The 17,601-nt window shown below is 67.3% G+C and overlaps 1 protein-coding gene across 1 annotated transcript in view; it reads left to right on the forward strand.

The window, feature by feature from the left end:
- The window catches only part of PLCH2 (phospholipase C eta 2), a 67,555-nt gene extending 52,435 nt beyond the window's left edge, over nucleotides 1-15,120 (forward strand). The window contains exons 9-22 of the mRNA XM_057550342.1: nucleotides 1,348-1,519; nucleotides 1,913-2,020; nucleotides 3,096-3,254; nucleotides 5,718-5,804; nucleotides 6,168-6,250; nucleotides 6,620-6,717; nucleotides 6,826-7,008; nucleotides 7,393-7,500; nucleotides 8,186-8,310; nucleotides 8,389-8,473; nucleotides 8,799-8,945; nucleotides 9,360-9,439; nucleotides 11,574-12,336; nucleotides 13,380-15,120. Coding sequence (XP_057406325.1) covers nucleotides 1,348-1,519; nucleotides 1,913-2,020; nucleotides 3,096-3,254; nucleotides 5,718-5,804; nucleotides 6,168-6,250; nucleotides 6,620-6,717; nucleotides 6,826-7,008; nucleotides 7,393-7,500; nucleotides 8,186-8,310; nucleotides 8,389-8,473; nucleotides 8,799-8,945; nucleotides 9,360-9,439; nucleotides 11,574-12,336; nucleotides 13,380-14,641 — 3,460 coding nt within the window. The 3' untranslated portion in view covers nucleotides 14,642-15,120. The remainder of the gene's footprint in view (nucleotides 1-1,347; nucleotides 1,520-1,912; nucleotides 2,021-3,095; nucleotides 3,255-5,717; nucleotides 5,805-6,167; nucleotides 6,251-6,619; nucleotides 6,718-6,825; nucleotides 7,009-7,392; nucleotides 7,501-8,185; nucleotides 8,311-8,388; nucleotides 8,474-8,798; nucleotides 8,946-9,359; nucleotides 9,440-11,573; nucleotides 12,337-13,379) is intronic.
- Nucleotides 15,121-17,601: the final 2,481 nt, after the last annotated feature.

Raw genomic sequence — 17,601 nt, forward strand, 5'->3', positions numbered from 1 at the left:
TGGCTCTGGCACTAATTGCCCTTAAGAAGCTACTCTGTGTCCAGACTCCACTTGCTGTCACTCAGAATGGCTATAGGCACTGCTGAACAAAATCCAGTTTAGTTTCTGGAGATAGAAGACTGCCTCCCCACACTGTTACCCTCGGGTCTCGGCTCGGTGAGGTTCACAGGCGCGGGAGGAGCTGATTGAGTGAAGGAGGGGAGGGGAAGCAAGACTGATTTAAGAACCAGACACAGAGGTGCCCCTGCGGGAAGACCTGGCACAGGCTCTGTCTTGGAAGGGGGTGGGAGTGAGGGGCCTCTGCAGGGCCTTCTGGCCTCTGGAATTGCAGGTGAGGGGGCGTCTCAGGGCAGGGGGGCTGGGACGCACAGGTGTCCTGTAGCTGCCAAGGAGCCAGGGGCCTGCTGGGGTCTCAGGACGGGGCTTGCACCTCCCGTGCCAGCATAATCTTTGTGGGCACAAGGTTCTCCCCCCGGCCTCGGTCCCCTGACTGGGAAACGGGGAGGGGAGCACCTTTGCCCCAGGCCGTGCCTCTCCACATCGCAGGACTCGCCCATCTCTTGCTCTAGTTGATGACTTCTAGGTCTGGGTCGTTTACATTTTCTAAAAGGATCATGTTGCCTTTTGGCAAAAATCCAAGTAAATGTGCACATGACTGAAAAAATAAACCAAACAACTGAAGAACTTGTCATGAAAATCCCCGCGCTGCACCACGTAGGTAATAATGATGTTCCCCCAGATGGTGTGTACCAGGCTATGTCTCCGTCCTTACTGGGCCCACATTGGGCCCCAGGGCCATGCACAGGACAGTGTCTCCAGTATCTCGGTGAATGGGAGTATCTTTCTCACAGTCTATCCATTGCTCCACACTGCACCTCAGTGAAGTCCACATCATTTTTTTCTGGCCGTGCTGCGTGGCTTGTGGGATATTAGTTCCCCCACCAGAGGGGAACTCACCCTAACCCCGTGCTTCCTGCAGTGCAAGTGCAGAGCCCTAACCCTGGACCACCAGGGAGGTCCCCCACATCGTTTTCAAACCATGACTTGTTTGAACGTTTCCTTTTGTTTTTCCTGGAGTTTCTAATTGCCTTTGTTATTTTCTTATTAGGAGAAGAAGTGCATTCCTTCTTTACCCATCCCTGAGGTCTCCCAGCTCCTTTCCCCCACGCTCACTTGCTTTTGAAAGCCATTGGTGGGCCCCCTCCCAGAGTGGCTGGCAGCCCTGTCTATCCTGGGCTCCTGTGAAGATTCCTCCTCATTCAGTGGTGCAGGTGACCTGCAGTCCTACGTAGGTGGGACCTAGCCTTCCCCTGGCCTCATTCTGTTCCTTCCCTCTTGGGGCCACAGGTATCCAGTGATCCTGTCCCTCGAGAACCACTGCAGTGTCGTCCAGCAGAAGAAGATGGCCCAGTATCTGACCGACATCCTTGGGGACAAGCTGGACTTGTCATCAGTAAGCAGCGAGGATGCCACCATGCTACCCTCTCCACAGATGCTCAAGGGCAAGATCCTGGTGAAGGTGAGCCCCTGCCTACCCCTCCTGGGGCCAGCATCCTGCTGAGCCTTTGACCTCTGACCTCTAACCTGCAGTCAGGTCAAGGGCAAGGCCCTGCTCCAGACAGGCTGGGGTTCCGCACCATCTGTGATAGATTTGAGGGGTCAGGGCAAGCCCTGCCCCTGACCTGGCCTCCATCTCCCCATGGTGGTCCATCAGTTTGGGGCCTTTGGCATGCACACCCGGGCACGTCCCTCCCTCGCTGCTGCTGCAAGGATGGGTGGGCTGGCCGTGCCCCCGGCCTGAGAGCCACGAGCAAGCTTGGGAAAGGCTCCCACGCTTTGCTGCTGCTCCTGTGGGTGCCGGCCCCCCAGCACTTCCCACAGGGCCCCTGCCAAGGTCCACCTCCTCCCCCAGGGCAAGAAGCTCCCAGCCAACATCAGCGAGGATGCTGAGGAGGGCGAGGTGTCTGACGAGGACAGTGCGGACGACATTGATGATGACTGCCGGCTCCTCGACGGGGACGTGAGTGGGGTGGGGGCTTCGGGGGCCGGGGGAGCTGCAGCCCTGAAGAGCCGGCTCCTCGACGGGGACGTGAGTGGGGTGGGGGGCTTCGGGGGCCGGGGGAGCTGCAGCCCTGAAGAGCCAGCGCAAGGCCTTGTTGTAGAAGGGAGGGGGCAGGGACAGAGGGGCATGGGGCAGATTCTGAGGGTGATTTGCAAAGCTGCCAGGCTGCTGGGCATGCACTCAGCCTGGGCCAGTGGGGGACCCCCCTGCCCACCCCTCCACACAGCACACGAACCCCGGGTTCCCAGCTAGCGGCTGTCACCTCTTCACAGAGAGTTGCTGGGACCAGGGGCAATGCTGGGAGGCTGAGGAGTCCACAAGGGCTTTGAGCAGCAAAGGGGCAGGTGGGGGAGGGGGGGACTGTCTAATTAGCGTCTTCCCTCTTCTGGGTACCGCCAAGGTATTATTTCTCCCTGAGGGGCCATCGGATGGGAAAATGATTGTGCGGCTCGCTAATTGTTTTAGAAAGCCCTGAGGCACTGGATTTCTCCCGCTCTGGGTGGGCTTGCACATTTCCCTGCCTGGCCAGGGGTGATAGTAAACCCTCAGTCTGTGGTGGCCACCTTGCACCCACTCCAGCCTGGGCATGGGGGTGCCCAGATGCCCAAGGCCCAGGCCCTGCCTGGAGGTTCCAAGTTGGTCAGGGCCACACTGGGGGCTGTCCGCACCCCATCCATCTCCTTGAGGCGCACAGTGGCTGGTGGTGGGTTCCCAGATCCTGAGCTGCCGAGCGGCTCTCAGAGCCCAGAGTGGCCGCCGGGTGCCCGGTGAGCGGTCCACTGGGTCCCGCGGGCAGCATCGTGCACCTGAAGGAGACAGGAGTTAGAATCAGATGGGCCTGGGCTCAGGGCCTGCTCGGCACTGTCTGAGGCCCCGGGACAAATCACCTGCCTGGGTGCACAGCAGCGTGAGCTGGGGCTCACATGGGGTGAGCGTGAGGTGGTGCTGGCCCTGCCCGAGACTGGACGCCGTCCCCGCTGCTGCCTGCGAGCTGGGGACCGGGGCCAATGGGCTGGCCGTCCGCCTCTTGCAGGCCTCCACCAATCTGAAACGTGTGGAAAACATTGCCAAGAGGAAACTGGATTCCCTACTGAAGGAGTCGAAGGCTCGGGACTGTGAGGACCCCAGTGACTTCACCGCGTCCACGCTGCCCCTGCCTGGCAAACGCGGGCACAAGGCAGAGGCCAAAAGGGTGAGAGCCCTGAGGCAGGCGGGGTCGGCCTGCGGCTGGGAGAGGGGCCAGAGCGCGTGAGGTTTCTGCATAGCTGCACACACACACCTGCCCCCCAAAACCTGCCCACATACACACACCTGCACACACTCACACATATACCTGCACACACACACACCTGCACACACACACCTGCACACACACACACACCTGCACACATACACACGCCTGCACACACACACATACCTGTACACACACCTGCACGCATACACACACACACCTGCACACACTCACACACACACACCTGCACGCATACACACACACTACCCCTGGTGTACGTCTCCACCCCGGGTCCTCCAGGAGCTCACACTTGGCTGTTCCAATTCTCATCATGAGGGACCCGCAGCCGTCACCCTGTCACAGGCAGATGGCCAGGGAGGGGCTGCCCTGTTTGTGCGGCTGACAGCCTGTCCCCTGGAGGCCTGCGGAGCTCCTCTAGCCCACACCCTCCCTGCCTGTGGGCAGGAGCGGCTGGCAGCCCCCGGGGCACCTGCAGCTCCTTGCAGAAGAGGACCTGGGCATGGCCTGGGGGGTCTGGTGGTGACAGGGAGGGGCTCCAGGCGCTCAGAGCCGAGTGAGTCCTGGGCAGCTGTGCAGCCCCCTGCCCGGAGGCCCTCCGGCCGCGTAGGGGAGGGCCGCTGAGCTCTGGGAGGTTCCTCTGTGGGAGAACGGGGTGGGGGCCGTCACGGCGGACGTGAAGCCTATGGGGGCCGGGCCAGTGCGGCTGAGCAGCTGTGGTGCCGTCTGGAGGGGCCGGCAAACACCGGAGATGGTCCCATCAGCTGAGTGGCCCGAAAGCCGGCACCCTGCGGGGGCTGTGATGGGCGGGGCAGCTGGCCCTGGGGCCAGGAGGGTGCTGGTTGGCCCCGCAGAGCCCACTTTGCGAGCACGAGGCCCATCAGGCGCTGTGTCCTGGTGGGAGGGGCTGCCCACAACCCCTGAGGACGGCATGTGGGGGCTGCGTCCCCTGTTGAGGTCGGGGTGCGCGCGGTGGGGGTGGGTGATGGCAGATTTTGGCTTCGGCCACAGCACTTCTCCAGGATCTGGGCCAGCAGGCGCCTCTCCGCGCTTGTGCCCAGATTCAGGGGTGCTCGTGTGCTGGGTGACCACGGGGTGTAAAGAGCCAAGAGGTGTGTCAACCCCGCCGGCTCCTGACGCACCGTGAACACGGCTTCCTGTGCCTCTGCCAGCTCGTGGGTTTTCTGAGCGCCTCCGTTGCTGCGCCTTGGGCTCTGGACCAGCGCCCCTCCGGGCAGCCAGCCAGCGGGTGGGAGACAGCACTCCCCAGGGGGTGGAGGAGGGGTTGGGGGATGGCCCCGTGGCTGTCCCTACCCCTCTGCCCTCCTTGGCCGGGCCTGGGGGGCCTCGCATCTCCCGCTTGAGCTCCAGGCTCCCTGCTCGGCGACCGGAACCCAGACCTGAGGGGTTCTGCTCATTTTCTGGATGAGGCCAGCGAGCCAGGCAGGGGCGTGGCCGAGGGAGGCGCGTGTGCGCAGGGGCGCCCACAGGGGGTGCGTACAAGCTTGTGTGGGTGCACGCAGAGTGCGTGTGCAGATGTGTGCAGATGTGTGTGCCCCTGGCCGAAGCCCCTCCTTGACAGGGAACCTCGGCTGCGAAGCCGGCTCCCGCCCTGGTGGGCACGTCCTGAGCAAAGTTGGGAGAGTTCGGGGGGGGCATCTGTGGAAGGGGCTGGGGGGCGGCTGGTGACGGCTGTGACGAGGGACCTCGGGGACGCTGGCACGGACTCTCAGCCGCTCCAGAGGTGTGACTGAGCTTCAGGATGGATGAGAGCTTTGGGCCTCGGCCCCAGAGGGGCACAGGCCGCGGTGCCGCCGGGACCGGGGGCCCCTCGGGTGGGGGCAGGGGCCGGGAGGGGAGCCGCCAACGCGCATGGTCTGTAAACAGCAGCGAAGAAGCTGGTCCTGCAGCCTCGGGAGGTTCACCGCAGCCCCGAGTGCAAACGGTGACGGTAAATGGCCACAGCCCAGGGGATTGTCTAAGTAGGTAATAGCTTTGCCGCTGCAAGAAGCAGGCGGGGACTCCTGAGCTGCGGGATCCCCGTATGAGGATTACCTAAGCGGGCAAGCCGAGGAATGTTCCAGACACACAAGCGGCATTTATTAGGCCGTCACCATCTGTGGGAAAAAATCAGCACTGGGCGCTGCCGAATGGCACACTGTGGGGAGCTGATACGCGCGCCCCGTTCTCACGTCTCTGCTCCCGGCAGCCGCCTATGTGCACCCCGGGGGGCTGGAGCAGTGGCCAGCCTGGGCCCGGCTCCCCCCTTCCTCCACGCCCCTCTCAGCTCCCTCTCTTCCAGGAAGGCGGCCCGGGGCCTCTGGGAGGAGCTGCCCAGCCCCATCCCCGGCCGGCCGGGTCTGAGGCTGGGCTCACCGCACCCCCGCTGTCTGTCTCTCCTCCCAGGCCGAGGAGGACGCGGAGTCGGGGGAGGAGGCCGGAACCAGCAGGCAGAACAGCCGGCTCCTCGTGGGCAGCTTCTCCAGGCGCAAGGTCTGCCGGGCTCCTGGGTGGGCTCCCTGCCCCCATGTGCCCCAGCTGTCCCTGCGCCAGCCAGACTTGGGGGGTCTCCTCCAGGACCGAGGCCCTCCGGGATTCCTGGAGCCCTGGTCGGGGCTGCATGGAGCAGGTGCCTCGATGGCCCTCCCCTGGTCCACACTGGTCGATGCCCAGAGTGCAGGTCACCCAGGGCCCGGGCCGAGCAGGGCACTGCAGAGGAGGGGGCAGGCCCGGCTGCAGGGTGGGCGCCAGGACCCCAGGGCTGCAGGCCCTTCCCTCGCAGCCTCCTGGCCTCTGCAGACGGCCCGGCTGAGCCTGGGGCTCCACCAGTCCTGACTCTGCCCTGGTTCTGCACAGAAGAAGAGCAGCAAGCTGAAGAAGGCAGCCAGCGTGGAGGAGGGGGACGAGGACCTGGACTCCCAAGGCAGCCAGAGCCGAGGGTCAGTGCCCTGCCTCCACGCCGGGCCCTTGAAGAGGCACCGCGGCAGGAAGGGCTGAGACCGTTGTCACGGCGACAGCAGGCGTCAGATGCGCAGGCTCAGGGACCGCACGGTGGGGAGGGGCAGTGGGGGCCCAGGGCAGGGACCCCGGGGTGCAGGGCCAGACTGGCCAGCGCGGGTCCCTGTGCTCGTTTCTGTAGCACCTGTCGCGGTCGGCCACCTGCCCCTTCCCCCAGTGTCACCTCTCAGCACGTCCACCGCATGTCCCGACGCCTGGAACACAGGGGCATAGTGGACGCCTGATGGACGCTCCCCAGAGCCTGAATGGGGAGAGGTGCGACCCAGGTCCTGACCCCACCCCTCCTGCAGGGCCGCCCGGCAGAAGAAGACCATGAAGCTGTCCCGGGCCCTCTCAGACCTGGTCAAATACACCAAGTCCGTGGGCATCCACGATGTGGAGATGGAGGGTGAGGGGCCACTGGGTGAGGGGCTGCCGGGTGGGCCCCTGAGGGGGGGATCGGGGCCCTGGGGGGGTTGCTGACCCGGTGCCCTGACGCCGCCCGTCTCACCCGCAGTGGCGTCCAGCTGGCAGGTGTCTTCCTTCAGCGAGACCAAGGCCCAGCAGATCCTGCAGCAGAAGCCGGCTCAGTACCTGCGCTTCAACCAGCACCAGCTCTCTCGCATCTACCCCTCCTCCTACCGAGTGGATTCCAGCAACTACAACCCGCAGCCCTTCTGGAACACCGGCTGCCAGATGGGTGGGTGCCGGGGCCTGGGGCAGCCGGGCTGGTGAGGGGGTGCCGCTGGGCTCTCCGCGGCCGCTCTGCTTGCCCTTGGCTCTGGAGAACCTTCGCGGCATCCAGCCAACTTCACCAGGATGGCGCCGGGGCGGGGGCCGCTGGGGCGGGGGCCTTAGGACCCCAGGGCAAGGCGGGAAAGATACAGGTGCGTCCAGGCTCCTCAGGTGCGCGGGGCTGCTGTGCTGGCTCTGCGGGAAGTCCTGCCGGGACGCACGGCCCTGGTTGTGCCCGACGTGAGCCCCAGGGCCCCTGCTCACGTAGTGGACGCGGGCTGACAGGCAGCGGCGGGACGGGACACATGGGCTGGGCGCTGAGCTGGCCACCTCCCGTCCTTCCCCGCAGTCGCCCTGAACTACCAGTCGGAGGGGCGGATGCTCCAGCTGAACCGGGCCAAGTTCAGCGCCAACGGCAGCTGCGGCTACGTGCTCAAGCCCCAGTGCATGTGCCAGGGTGAGGCCGCGGCCCCGGGACGGGGACATGGGGGTGGGGGCTGCTGCACGGAGGTGGCAAGGGGCGGCCATGGCGAGGCCACCTGGCGGGTCAGGCGGGGGCACAGGGAAGCGCCGCCACCCTGCCGGGCATCTGCAGCCCCTCCCCACCCTGCCCCAGCGCGAGGGTCCCCGGGCAAGGCGCCCTGGGGTGAGGTCTGCCTGGCACTTCCTCCCTTCTCGGTCACCTCAGTTTTCTCCCCGATGTGCTAAAAACGACTTGTGGGTTTCTTCCCATCGTAACCCTAACCCATCCTCCCACGTGCCTCTTGGCTTGTGCTGTGCAACGTTTATCTGCAGTGGCCTCTTCGAGTTATCGACGTGCGCAGCCCCAGGCCCCCCACCCTGGACCCTGTCCCCGGGCACCCGGCCCCCCACCCAGAGGCGGTGTGGTCTCGCACTGAGCCCCCGTGGTCCACCTGTGGAAGGAACGAGCTGGGCCCACATCATGGGGTGGTCACAGAGGCGACCGGCCTACGGGCCCCGGCACCCACCCCTGCCCTGGAAGGCTGCCTCCCCTCCCGCTCCCGCACGCGGGGCTCCCATCCAGTGGATGGGGTGGGGGTGGGAGTGGATGCACTGGGGCTGCCCCGGGAGCCGGTGGTGGGCTTGCCCTGCCCGCTCAGCCTCACCCTGGCCCCCCTCAGGCGTCTTCAACCCCAACTCCGAGGACCCTTTGCCCGGTCAGCTCAAGAAGCAGCTGGTGCTCCGGATCATCAGCGGACAGCAGCTCCCCAAGCCGCGGGACTCCATGCTGGGGGACCGAGGGGAGGTAGGAGGGAGGGCCTGGGGGCCGGGGAGGGCCGGGGCGTCGGCCCGGGCCCCGGTGCCACCCTGCACTGTGTGCCAGATCATCGACCCCTTCGTGGAGGTGGAGGTCATTGGGCTCCCCGTGGACTGCAGCAAGGGGCAGACGCGCGTGGTGGACGACAACGGTGAGGATGCGGGAGGGCCGGCGGCGCCCAGAGGCCCCGTCACGGCTCCTGTGCTGGCGGCACCAGGTTGACCGGGCAGGGAAGGGTGAGGGCCACCGCCTGTGACCCACATAACTGTCCAGGACGCCCCCTCGGCTGGACGCCCAGTGACAGCCGCCTGGCCTTCCGGTGTTGCTTCTCTCAACTGGTGGCCAGCCCAGGAGGAGGTGCTGGGAGAGGGCGTGGGCCCATGTGGCCTCCAGGCTGGAGCTGTGGTGCGGACGGGCCTGTCTGAGAGGTGGGGGCGGGGCAAAGGTAACAGACACCTCCTCCTGGTGGCCTCCAGGATTCAACCCCATGTGGGAGGAGACCCTGGTGTTCACGGTGCACATGCCTGAGATAGCGCTGGTGCGCTTCCTCGTGTGGGACCATGACCCCATTGGGCGTGACTTCATAGGCCAAAGGACGCTGGCCTTCAGCAGCATGATGCCAGGTGGGCAGGGGGCCAGTGGGGGTGGGGGAGGGCAGAGCCCTGGGCCAGTGCCCCCCGTAGCACATCCCCCGCAGGCCAGCAGAGGACGCCAGGACAGGGTGGGGCTCAGCTTCCTCCTGCGAGTTGGCTCCTGCCACGGGTGGGCCTGGGGATACCGAGGGAGCTGAGGAGGAGGGTTCAAGGCCACGGCACTTTGTGGTCAGGGTGGGGGAGGGGAGCACCAGCTGCGGAGCCCCTTAGCCCCCAGCAGATGATTGCTCTGCAGGCGAGAGCAATCCTGGCAGGCTTCCTGGAGGAGGTAGAGTCCCCAGGACCGGGCTCACGGGTTGTATTCAGGGCTTTGGGACCTTTAAGTAGAGTGTGGGGGACGTGGGTGGGTAGGAGCTGTGGTGAGCATGACCCCGGCTGTTTCAGGCTATCGGCATGTGTACCTGGAGGGGATGGAAGAGGCCTCCATCTTTGTCCACGTGGCCGTCAGTGACATCAGTGGTAAGGTGAGTGCCACCTGCAAGGTCACTTGCTGTTGGGAAGGGGTGCCCCAGCCCCCCCCAAATCCGTGTCCGTGGGGCCATGAGGCCTAGTGGTTACCTTGATGGGCCTGTGTCTCCATCCACGAAATGAGTCTCCGGGGCCCCCGGACGTGCCTCTATGTCCCGGGGCCAGTGTGGCCACCAGCATATGGAAGCCATGGCCCTTCCTGGGCAGCCCCGGCCCCTCCCGTCTCTCCTGAGCCTCCCCTTCTACTGCTCGGGGTCCCCTGGTTCTCTGTCCCTCCTCGAAGGCGTCTGCCTGGCTTTGCCCCGTCCCTCACCTGCTCCCAGTACATTTGCCCCAGGACGGGGTCTCACTCCGACTTCCCCAGTCTGCAGAGCCCAGGGGTCCCTGGTTCTAAGTTTGGGGCCTAGCAAGGCTGCACGCGGTGGTCTGTCAGGCACACACGGGGGTCCACGTGGCTTCTGGCACTAACCGCCTCTCTCCTGCCGTGTTCCTCGGCCCTGGGTGCTGCCGACGGAGGTCCTGCAGGCCTCCCAGCTCCGTTGTGCGTCCGTGGTCGCCCTGTCGGTCCTGTGTCTCCGTCTCCGCGCTCCACGCCCGCTGTCGGTGTCTCACGGCCTCACTCTGTCTCTTTGGTCTTGCAGTGGGCTTCTGTATGTCCCAAGTCTACTTTTAGAAGCACGGCCCTGTTAGGAGCTCGAAGGTACCCCAGCACGGGGGCGGCGTGGCCTGCCCGCCCCCCACCTGCATGCTCAGGCCACCCCGTTAGCATCTGTGAATTCCTGGTAGCATTTTGGAGACTGTCAGCTCATGTGACATGGGTCGGGACGTGTTTCCGGGTCCCCTGGGCCATCCTCAGGCACAGAGCAGCATTTACGAGGCAGGTCCAGGACTTCTGCCAGGCCTCCTGTGTGTCCGCCCCGAGGTCTGGCCCGTCTCCTCCTGCCCTTGGCCTTTCCGACTCCTGCACCTCCCCCACCCCCCGCCCTGCCCTGCCCTGTCCCTCCCTGTGTCTGGTCCTCCAGCTGCCGGCCCTCCCAGTACCCGTGCCCGCTCCCTCTCCCCACCCTTCCCTCTGTGCTCCGCCTGCCTGTGTGCCCCTCTGATCTGTCTGTGCTTCGACGCCCAGTGCTGGGGGTGGGGGGGGTGGGTGGGGGCAGGGGAGATCCCAGGGACCAGGAGCTCCGAGCTTGAATTCTGGACCTTCTTCTAAATGACTTTCTAGCCAACTTTGACCAAATCGCTCTGGATTTGGGATCTTGAATCAGACAGCTGATTCAAGTGCTGGCCACTAATGCCTCTGCCCAGATGTGCCCCTGTGTTGCCGGGCCCGTGGCTGTCTCCAGGGTCTCTGCATGTGAGGACCCCGCCGGCCTCTCCCGTGTTGACCCAGGCACGTGCCAGCTGGTCCTGGGGACCCTGGCTGCCTCCCTCAGGCAGGGAGGCTGGGGGGAGAGGCCTTGTAGGGGCCTCCCGGGCCCGGCCGTCTGGGAAGGACTGCCTGTCAGGCGTCTGGAAAGGCTTCCTGGAAGAGGCAGCACCTCCGGGGGAGAGGGCCGGGCAGGAGCATGGGTGAGCCGAGCGCGGGGCTGCACCTGGCTGTGCTTGCTTCCTCGGCCGCGGTGCCTGCGGGCGGGTGAACGTGACCCGTGCTGCTGCATCTGGATCACACCCCGTCTTGCTCTCCACACCAGGGCCACCCTGGGGGCCCCGTGCCAGCCTGCCCTGCCAGAGCTGGGGCCCCAGGGGCTGGAGGGGGGAAGCGTGCGGTGGGCACAGGGCTGGGGTCCAGGTCTCTGCTTGGGAGACCCTGGGGGGGCCTCCCCGCTCCGGCACTCCCTGGCCACCTGCCCTGAGAGCCACAGACCCTCCGCCAGCGGCCACTCCCTCCACCCTGGTGCAGGCAGGCGCCATCCACGCTGTGCTGAGGCCACAGCCTCCGCCGCCCCTGGTAGAGCCTCCCTGGAGACCGTCCTCCTTACACACAGCCCTGAGTGGTGCCCCAAGCGAGCCGGCCCGTCGGGCCGCAGCAGGCTCTCCCGGGCCACAGCCTCCGGAGCACAGCTGGACGGGGCTGGGCAGTCTCCGGCCCCTGGTGCCCAGCTGTCGGCTATGTATCTCCTTCTCTTGCAGGTCAAGCAGGCTCTGGGCCTAAAAGGCCTGTTCCTCCGAGGCCCAAAGCCCGGCTCCCTGGACAGTCATGCTGCTGGGCGGCCCCCGCCCCGGCCCTCTGTTAGCCAGCGGCTCCTGCGGCGCACGGCCAGCGCCCCAACCAAGAGTCAGAAGCCAGGCCGCAAGGCCCTCCCGGAGCTGGTCCTGGGCCCGCAGGACGTGGGCTCTGCTGGGGAGGCCAGCGACGCGGCACCCTCCAGCCCCGGCCCCGCCCCCGAGGCCCCGGCCCTGGAGGAGCCGGGCAGCCGCAGCCCTGGAGGTAAGGCACCGGTGGAGAGGAGCCCGGTGCAGGCGCGGCCCCCGCAGGCCCCCAAGGGCCCTGGGCCTGCCGGGATGGCCACCACCTGCATGAAGTGCGTGGTGGGCTCCTGCACCGGTGAGGACGCCGAGGGCCTGCGGAGGGGGCAGCTGCCCAGCCCGGGGCCCGAGGGCAGGCACGTGGCCATCAGCCAGCAGCCCCGCGCCTGGGCGGGCTCGCTGGGGGCGCCCCACACTGCCCCCGGGAGAAGCAGAGGGGCCCCCAAGGGCCCTGGGTCCCGGCAGCCGGGGCCGGGCGGCCGCGGCTTCGTGTCCTCGGACTCCAGCAGCCCGGGCAGCCCCGAGGGGGCCCCCCGCTGGCCCGAGGGCGCCCGCAGGCAGGCGGGGGCCCTGCAGAGGGAGATGAACGCCCTGTTCGTGCAAAAGCTGGAGGCGATTAGGAGTAAGGCCCCCGTGCTCTCCGCCGGTAAGCGCAGACGCTGCTCCGCAGTGTCCCGTGGTGGCTCCCACGCTGCCCCCGCACGGCCTGGCTGGCGTCCCCGCTGCGCTTCCGTGTCCAGAACCGTGGCCTCCGTGTGTTCACTGTGCCTTTGTTTCCTGGCTCCACTGGCTGGTCCATGGGCCCCTCAGCCCCCAGACCCCCGTCTGACCATGATTTGCCCCGCAGGCCCCCGATGCCCGCAAAGGGCTGGGAAAGTGATTGCAGCTCTGGCCGCAGCCGTCCTTACCCCGGGCTGGGGACTGGGGAGTCCGAGCCGGCTCTGCTTGCCGAGGCCTGAAGCCCAAAGGGTGGCCTCTGGAGACTAGCCCCAGTGCCTGGGGCCGAGCCTCCCTGCCTGGTCTGACCGCCAGGGCCCGGGGGCAGCTCCCAGGCCCTCCTCCTGCCTCCCCCTGGCCCCTGGCCGGCACCGCAGTCCTCTGGGGAGTCTGGCCTGGGTTCCTGGCCGGGGCTCAGAGTCTCGACGTAGAGGCCTCTGTTTGCAAAGTGTGAGGGGAGCAGATTGACCGTGGCCCTTGGCCTTGGGGACGCACGTATGAGCAGCTCTGCTCTGGACCCCCCCAACCCGGCCCCAGGTCTGGTCGTGACAGAACTGCCTGTGGCCCCTGGTCACAGGGAGCAGTCCCAGCCTGGGGAGGGCGTGCTGGAAGCTGGGCCACCCTCCCGCTCCCCTCTGTACCCGCCCAGCCTTGCGTTCGTCTGTCCACGGCCAGCCCCGCCCTGGCGCTGACCACCCTCTTCTCCTTTCTGTCCCCACGCTGCCTTCCTAGTCAGGGACTGAGAGCGGCCGAGTGCCAGGTAACGGGGCCCGGCCGCCCGCGGGCCCTGAGCTGCCCCGGCCCCAGGAGGACCCTGCCTGTGCGCCCAGGCCCATCTCTTCCCCCAGCAGCAGCGGAGCCGGAGGGCAGGGTGGGGGCGGCTCTGAGCACGTGGAGGGGCCTGAGCGCGGGGCTCCCGTGGGCACGGAGCCCCGCGGGCGCCCCGACACCTGCCTCTCCGTCTCCCCGCAGACGCCCACCCCTTCTCCTCTCTGTGCGGCCTGGAAACCATTGCCGAGGAGCCGGCCCGGGGTCCTGGCCCCCCACCGCCGGGGGCCGTCTCCCCTAGCCACGCCCCTGGAGGGCCCCAGTGCTCTGCAGGGCCCGGCAACAGCTCGGCGAGCCCCCCAAGGGCAGCTCTGGGAGCTTCCGGGCCCCTCCAGCTCGGGACCGGGAGCCAAGGGAACACTGAGCCAGCCCCCGAAAGCAGGCAGTGGGCGTGCCACGGCGGGGGCCCTGCCGGGGCCTGCGAGGGGGCCCCCGGTAGCCAGACGGACGGCAGGGGCCACCCCTGGGCTCTGGGCCATGCGCCCAGAAGGGCCAAGAGCGAGGGGCAGGTCCCCTCGGAGTCCCTGGGTGGACGGTGGCCCCTGGCCGGGCCCCACCCCATCGTGTCCTCAGACGCCACTGGCGGTGACCAGCTATGGCAGCCGCTGGAGCCAGGCAGCCACTGTGGCAGCGTGTCCTCGTCCTCCAGCCTGTCGTCTGGTGACACGGTCATCGACCTCTCCCTGCAGGGCCTGGGCTTGGGACTTGAGAGCCTCCCAGGGGCCCCGGCGGGACGCCTGCCCCTGTGGCCCTGCTCAGCCTCGGCCACCCGCCTGGACCTGCCCGCTGTGACCAAGAGCAAATCCAACCCCAACCTGCAGGCTGCTGGCCAGCGGCCTGTGGGGCCCGACGAGCTGCAGCCCCGCCCCCTGGCCCCATGGCCACCCTGGGCCCGCCACCCCCTGGTGGGCCTCCCGGACTGCACTGTGGCTGCCAAGTCCAAGAGCCTCGGGGACCTGACAGCGGACAACTTTGCCCCCCGCGTGGAGAGCCCGGGCCGCGGCCTGGGCCTGGCCGGCGAGAGGCCGGCAGGGCAGGGGGCGCGGCCGGACGCCCTGACGGAGCAGCTGCGCAGGCTCGTGGGGTTCCAGCAGGCTGGGGGCATCATGTCGCCCACCAGCAGGGGCCCGGCTGGGGAGGGGGCAGCGGGGGGCCCGGGCTTCCTGCGGCGCTCCTCCTCCCGCAGCCAGAGCCGTGTGCGTGCCATCGCCAGCCGGGCCCGCCGGGCCCAGGAGCGGCAGCAGCGGCTGCAGGGCCCGAGGGGCCCCCCAGAGGAGGAGCGGGGCACCCCTGAGGGCGCCTGCTGCGTGGGCCAAGAGGGCTGTGGGGATGTGCTGGCCCCCGCCAAGGGCGCCACCAACCAGCTGTCAGGTGCTGCCGCCACTGGCCTCCTGCTGAGACTCTGAGCAGCCCTCCCTGCAGCCCAGGGCTCTGCGGGGGCCGGCGTTTGCTCAGGGTGCGGAGCTGCCACCCCCGAGGCTGCCCGCCTGTCCGGTGTGGCTGTGCCCCTCGGCCCTGCCCCTCCTCCTGGGAGGAAGGAGCCTGCCCTGGTGCAGGGCAGAGTTTTCACGACCTTTTAAGATCCATGTACACATAGAGAGATATTTAAATTTTTAGAGACAAAGCTTCTACAGTAAGAAAATGGTGCCGTGTCCTTTTCCACTCTCCCCTGGTTTCAGCTGCAGGGCGCGTGCGGGCGCGCGTCTGCCTGGCCCTGCCGTGCGAGGCGCCCAGAGTGACCTGGAGCGTGGCCATCCCCGCCCCGACTGCTGGCTTGTTCTGCACACACTCTGCTCTGTACGGGACGTTGTAGACTCTTGTAAACTCCTGAACACAGCTCCAATAAACACGCTTGCGCTTGCTCCGAGTGGGCTGCCGGCCTGCTCCCTCTGTGGCCGCGTACCTGGTGTCGCTGGGCCGGAACTCAGAGGATGCCCCCCACCCTCTGCCCGCAGATGGCTTGGCTGGACTGCGCCCAGGGTCAGGGCCACAAGCCCCGAACACACCCCTGTTCTTTCCCTCCCTATCTCCCAGCCCCACTTATCGGGGGCAGACATTGGCCCTGGCAGGGACCCCAGGCCAGAGGGTCCCCAGCTGTGGGGCTGCTGCTCGCGAAGTCTCTGTGCACACGGTTCCAGGACCGCCCCCTCCCTCAAGAAGCTGGGGGGCTGACTGCTCTCCCCACCCAGGCACCTGGCCTGCACAGAAGCCAGCTGAAGTGTCAGAGACCACCCCAAGGGTGTACTCTCTCGGTACAACAGGCAGGGGCTGGAGGCAGCCCACCCACGGCTCAGCTCGGGGAGGCCTCAGGCCCCGCACCAGGATCAGCCCTACCGTCCAGGGTCGGAGGCCCTGGGGACGGTGGGCACCGGGCAAGGCGTCTGAAAGGCTGGGTGTTGGTGGGCGCAGGCGCTCTGTGGGGGGCTGTCTCTTGCTCTGTCCCTCGTAGGCCCCAGGGACCCACGCCAGTCGCTTGACCAAACTCAACAAAGGCCTGGGGGATGGGCAGTTGCACCGGTGCCACTTTCCTCCCAGGACCCGTCAGGCCCCTTGTAACCGGGAAGGCCCTCCTCCTCCCTCTGGTTGGGGGAGCTCAGCCTGGGGGAGCTGTGGCCCAACCCCGGAAGGGAGGGGTCCCCAAGGCAGGGTGTTTGGGCTCCTAGAATCTTGGGGGCAGTGAAGAGGAGGTGGGGGGCAGGGAGGGACACAGCCTAGGGGAATCTGCCAGGGCTCACAAGATATGGGGGGGTCAGCCCTTCTCCAGCCCCGGGTGGGCACTGCCTCTTGTTCCGTTACCTCCCAGGGGCTGCCCTCAGCTGCTGGGAGGCCCAGAGCCTTTCTGTCCCAGCTGAGAAAGGGACAGGGCATCGCAAGAGGGGTACCTGAGGGCAGGGCAGGTGCTCAGAGCCCTGGTGCCCTTCTCACTGCGGGGCCACAGCAGGCTCCCCCCACGTCCAGCGACCCTCAGGGGAGGGCCAGGGCCTGACAGGGGGGAGGCCCAGCGAGGCAGCATGACACAGGCCGAGCTGGCTCTGATTGGACCTCTGGAGTCCTCCTGGGTGTCTGGGCAGGGCATGCCCTGCACGGGGAGCCCCAGACCAGCTGGGACAACACTGCCCCACCACCAGGGACGGGAGGACAGAGGGTGGCCTGGGCAGATGAGGGGCCAGGCCAGGCCTCACAGAGGCGACCACAGGGAGCTGAGGCGTGCGCGGGTGCAGGCCGGGGGGTAGTGAGGGGCTGTGCTGGGGTCAAGGTGGGTGAGCCTTCGAGGAAATGGGATCACAGGGACCACCCACGGGACAGGCCTGGCCTGTGCCCTCTAGACGGCCGTGCCCCTTGCTCCCCCTGGCGGCCGCTCACAGGAAGGCCAGGCCCCTCTCTGCCGACAGAGCAAATGCTTTGAGGTCCGTCCATCCAAGAGTGGGGGGCAGCACGTGGGTCACCCAGGGGGGCTGCTGTGGCGCAGGACGGGTTGGGCACCCTCTGAGGCTCAGTGCAGGTCCCGGACCGCTGAGCTCAGCCTCCTGGAAGTGGGTGCAGGGCCCCGGTTTCCCTGGCCCAGCAGGGCAAGCGCGAGGCGGTCTTGGGCAAAGAGGCCGGGGCTCAGATCCCTGCAGGGCAGCCCCGCCGGCCTTCCTCATCCCGCCCGCCCTCACGTTGCTGGGTGCTGGGCAGTGGGGCTTCCTCGGCGCACAGGGCCCGGGGCCACGGCAGCAGGGCCCGCACACAGCTCTTCGTTCCCGAGACCCATGGCACACAGGCAGCCTCGCAGCTCCGTGGCCAGTTCTCCCGCTGCGACGTGGCGTCTGAGGCTCAGGTCCGCACCCCGAGGGACGGGTCCAGCGGAGGAGGAGCCCCCGCCATCTCGCAGCACCTCCAGCACGGGGCCCAGTGAGCCCCCCGCCCGCCTGCCGTTAGGCAGGGCTCTGGGCATGGGCTCAAGGCCGTGGCGACAGAACCCACGTGGTCTGAGGTGCTCTGAGCAGGACAGTGGACCAGCCACCAAGCCCCTGAAAGTCCTCGAGGGCCTCGAAGCCGGTGGCCTCCTCTCAGCAGCTCTGGAGTCAGGAGTGCTGCTCGAAGCCTGTCTGTCCCTCCCGTGTGCAGCGGGGCCAGGCGGGACAGGGGCACAGGGGGAGGCCTTCTCCAGATAGACATGCCGGGGAGAGATGCTGGAGGCCAGGTGACAGCGCAGCGGCCATGGCCCATGGGCCAAGCTGGGCCTAAGAGTTCTAGAGATCACCTAGGGAGAGGCCCCACTGCTGGGTTCCCTGGGGGAGGGGTGGGCAGGGCCCCCCAGGGGGGCTGCCCACCCTCACACCAAACAGCAAAGGCAGAGACGCTCTGTTCTCACTCTGGAAAC

This window comes from Balaenoptera acutorostrata, chromosome 1 (assembly GCF_949987535.1).
Source record: "Balaenoptera acutorostrata chromosome 1, mBalAcu1.1, whole genome shotgun sequence".
In the NCBI taxonomy this organism is placed as follows: Eukaryota; Metazoa; Chordata; class Mammalia; order Artiodactyla; family Balaenopteridae; genus Balaenoptera; species Balaenoptera acutorostrata.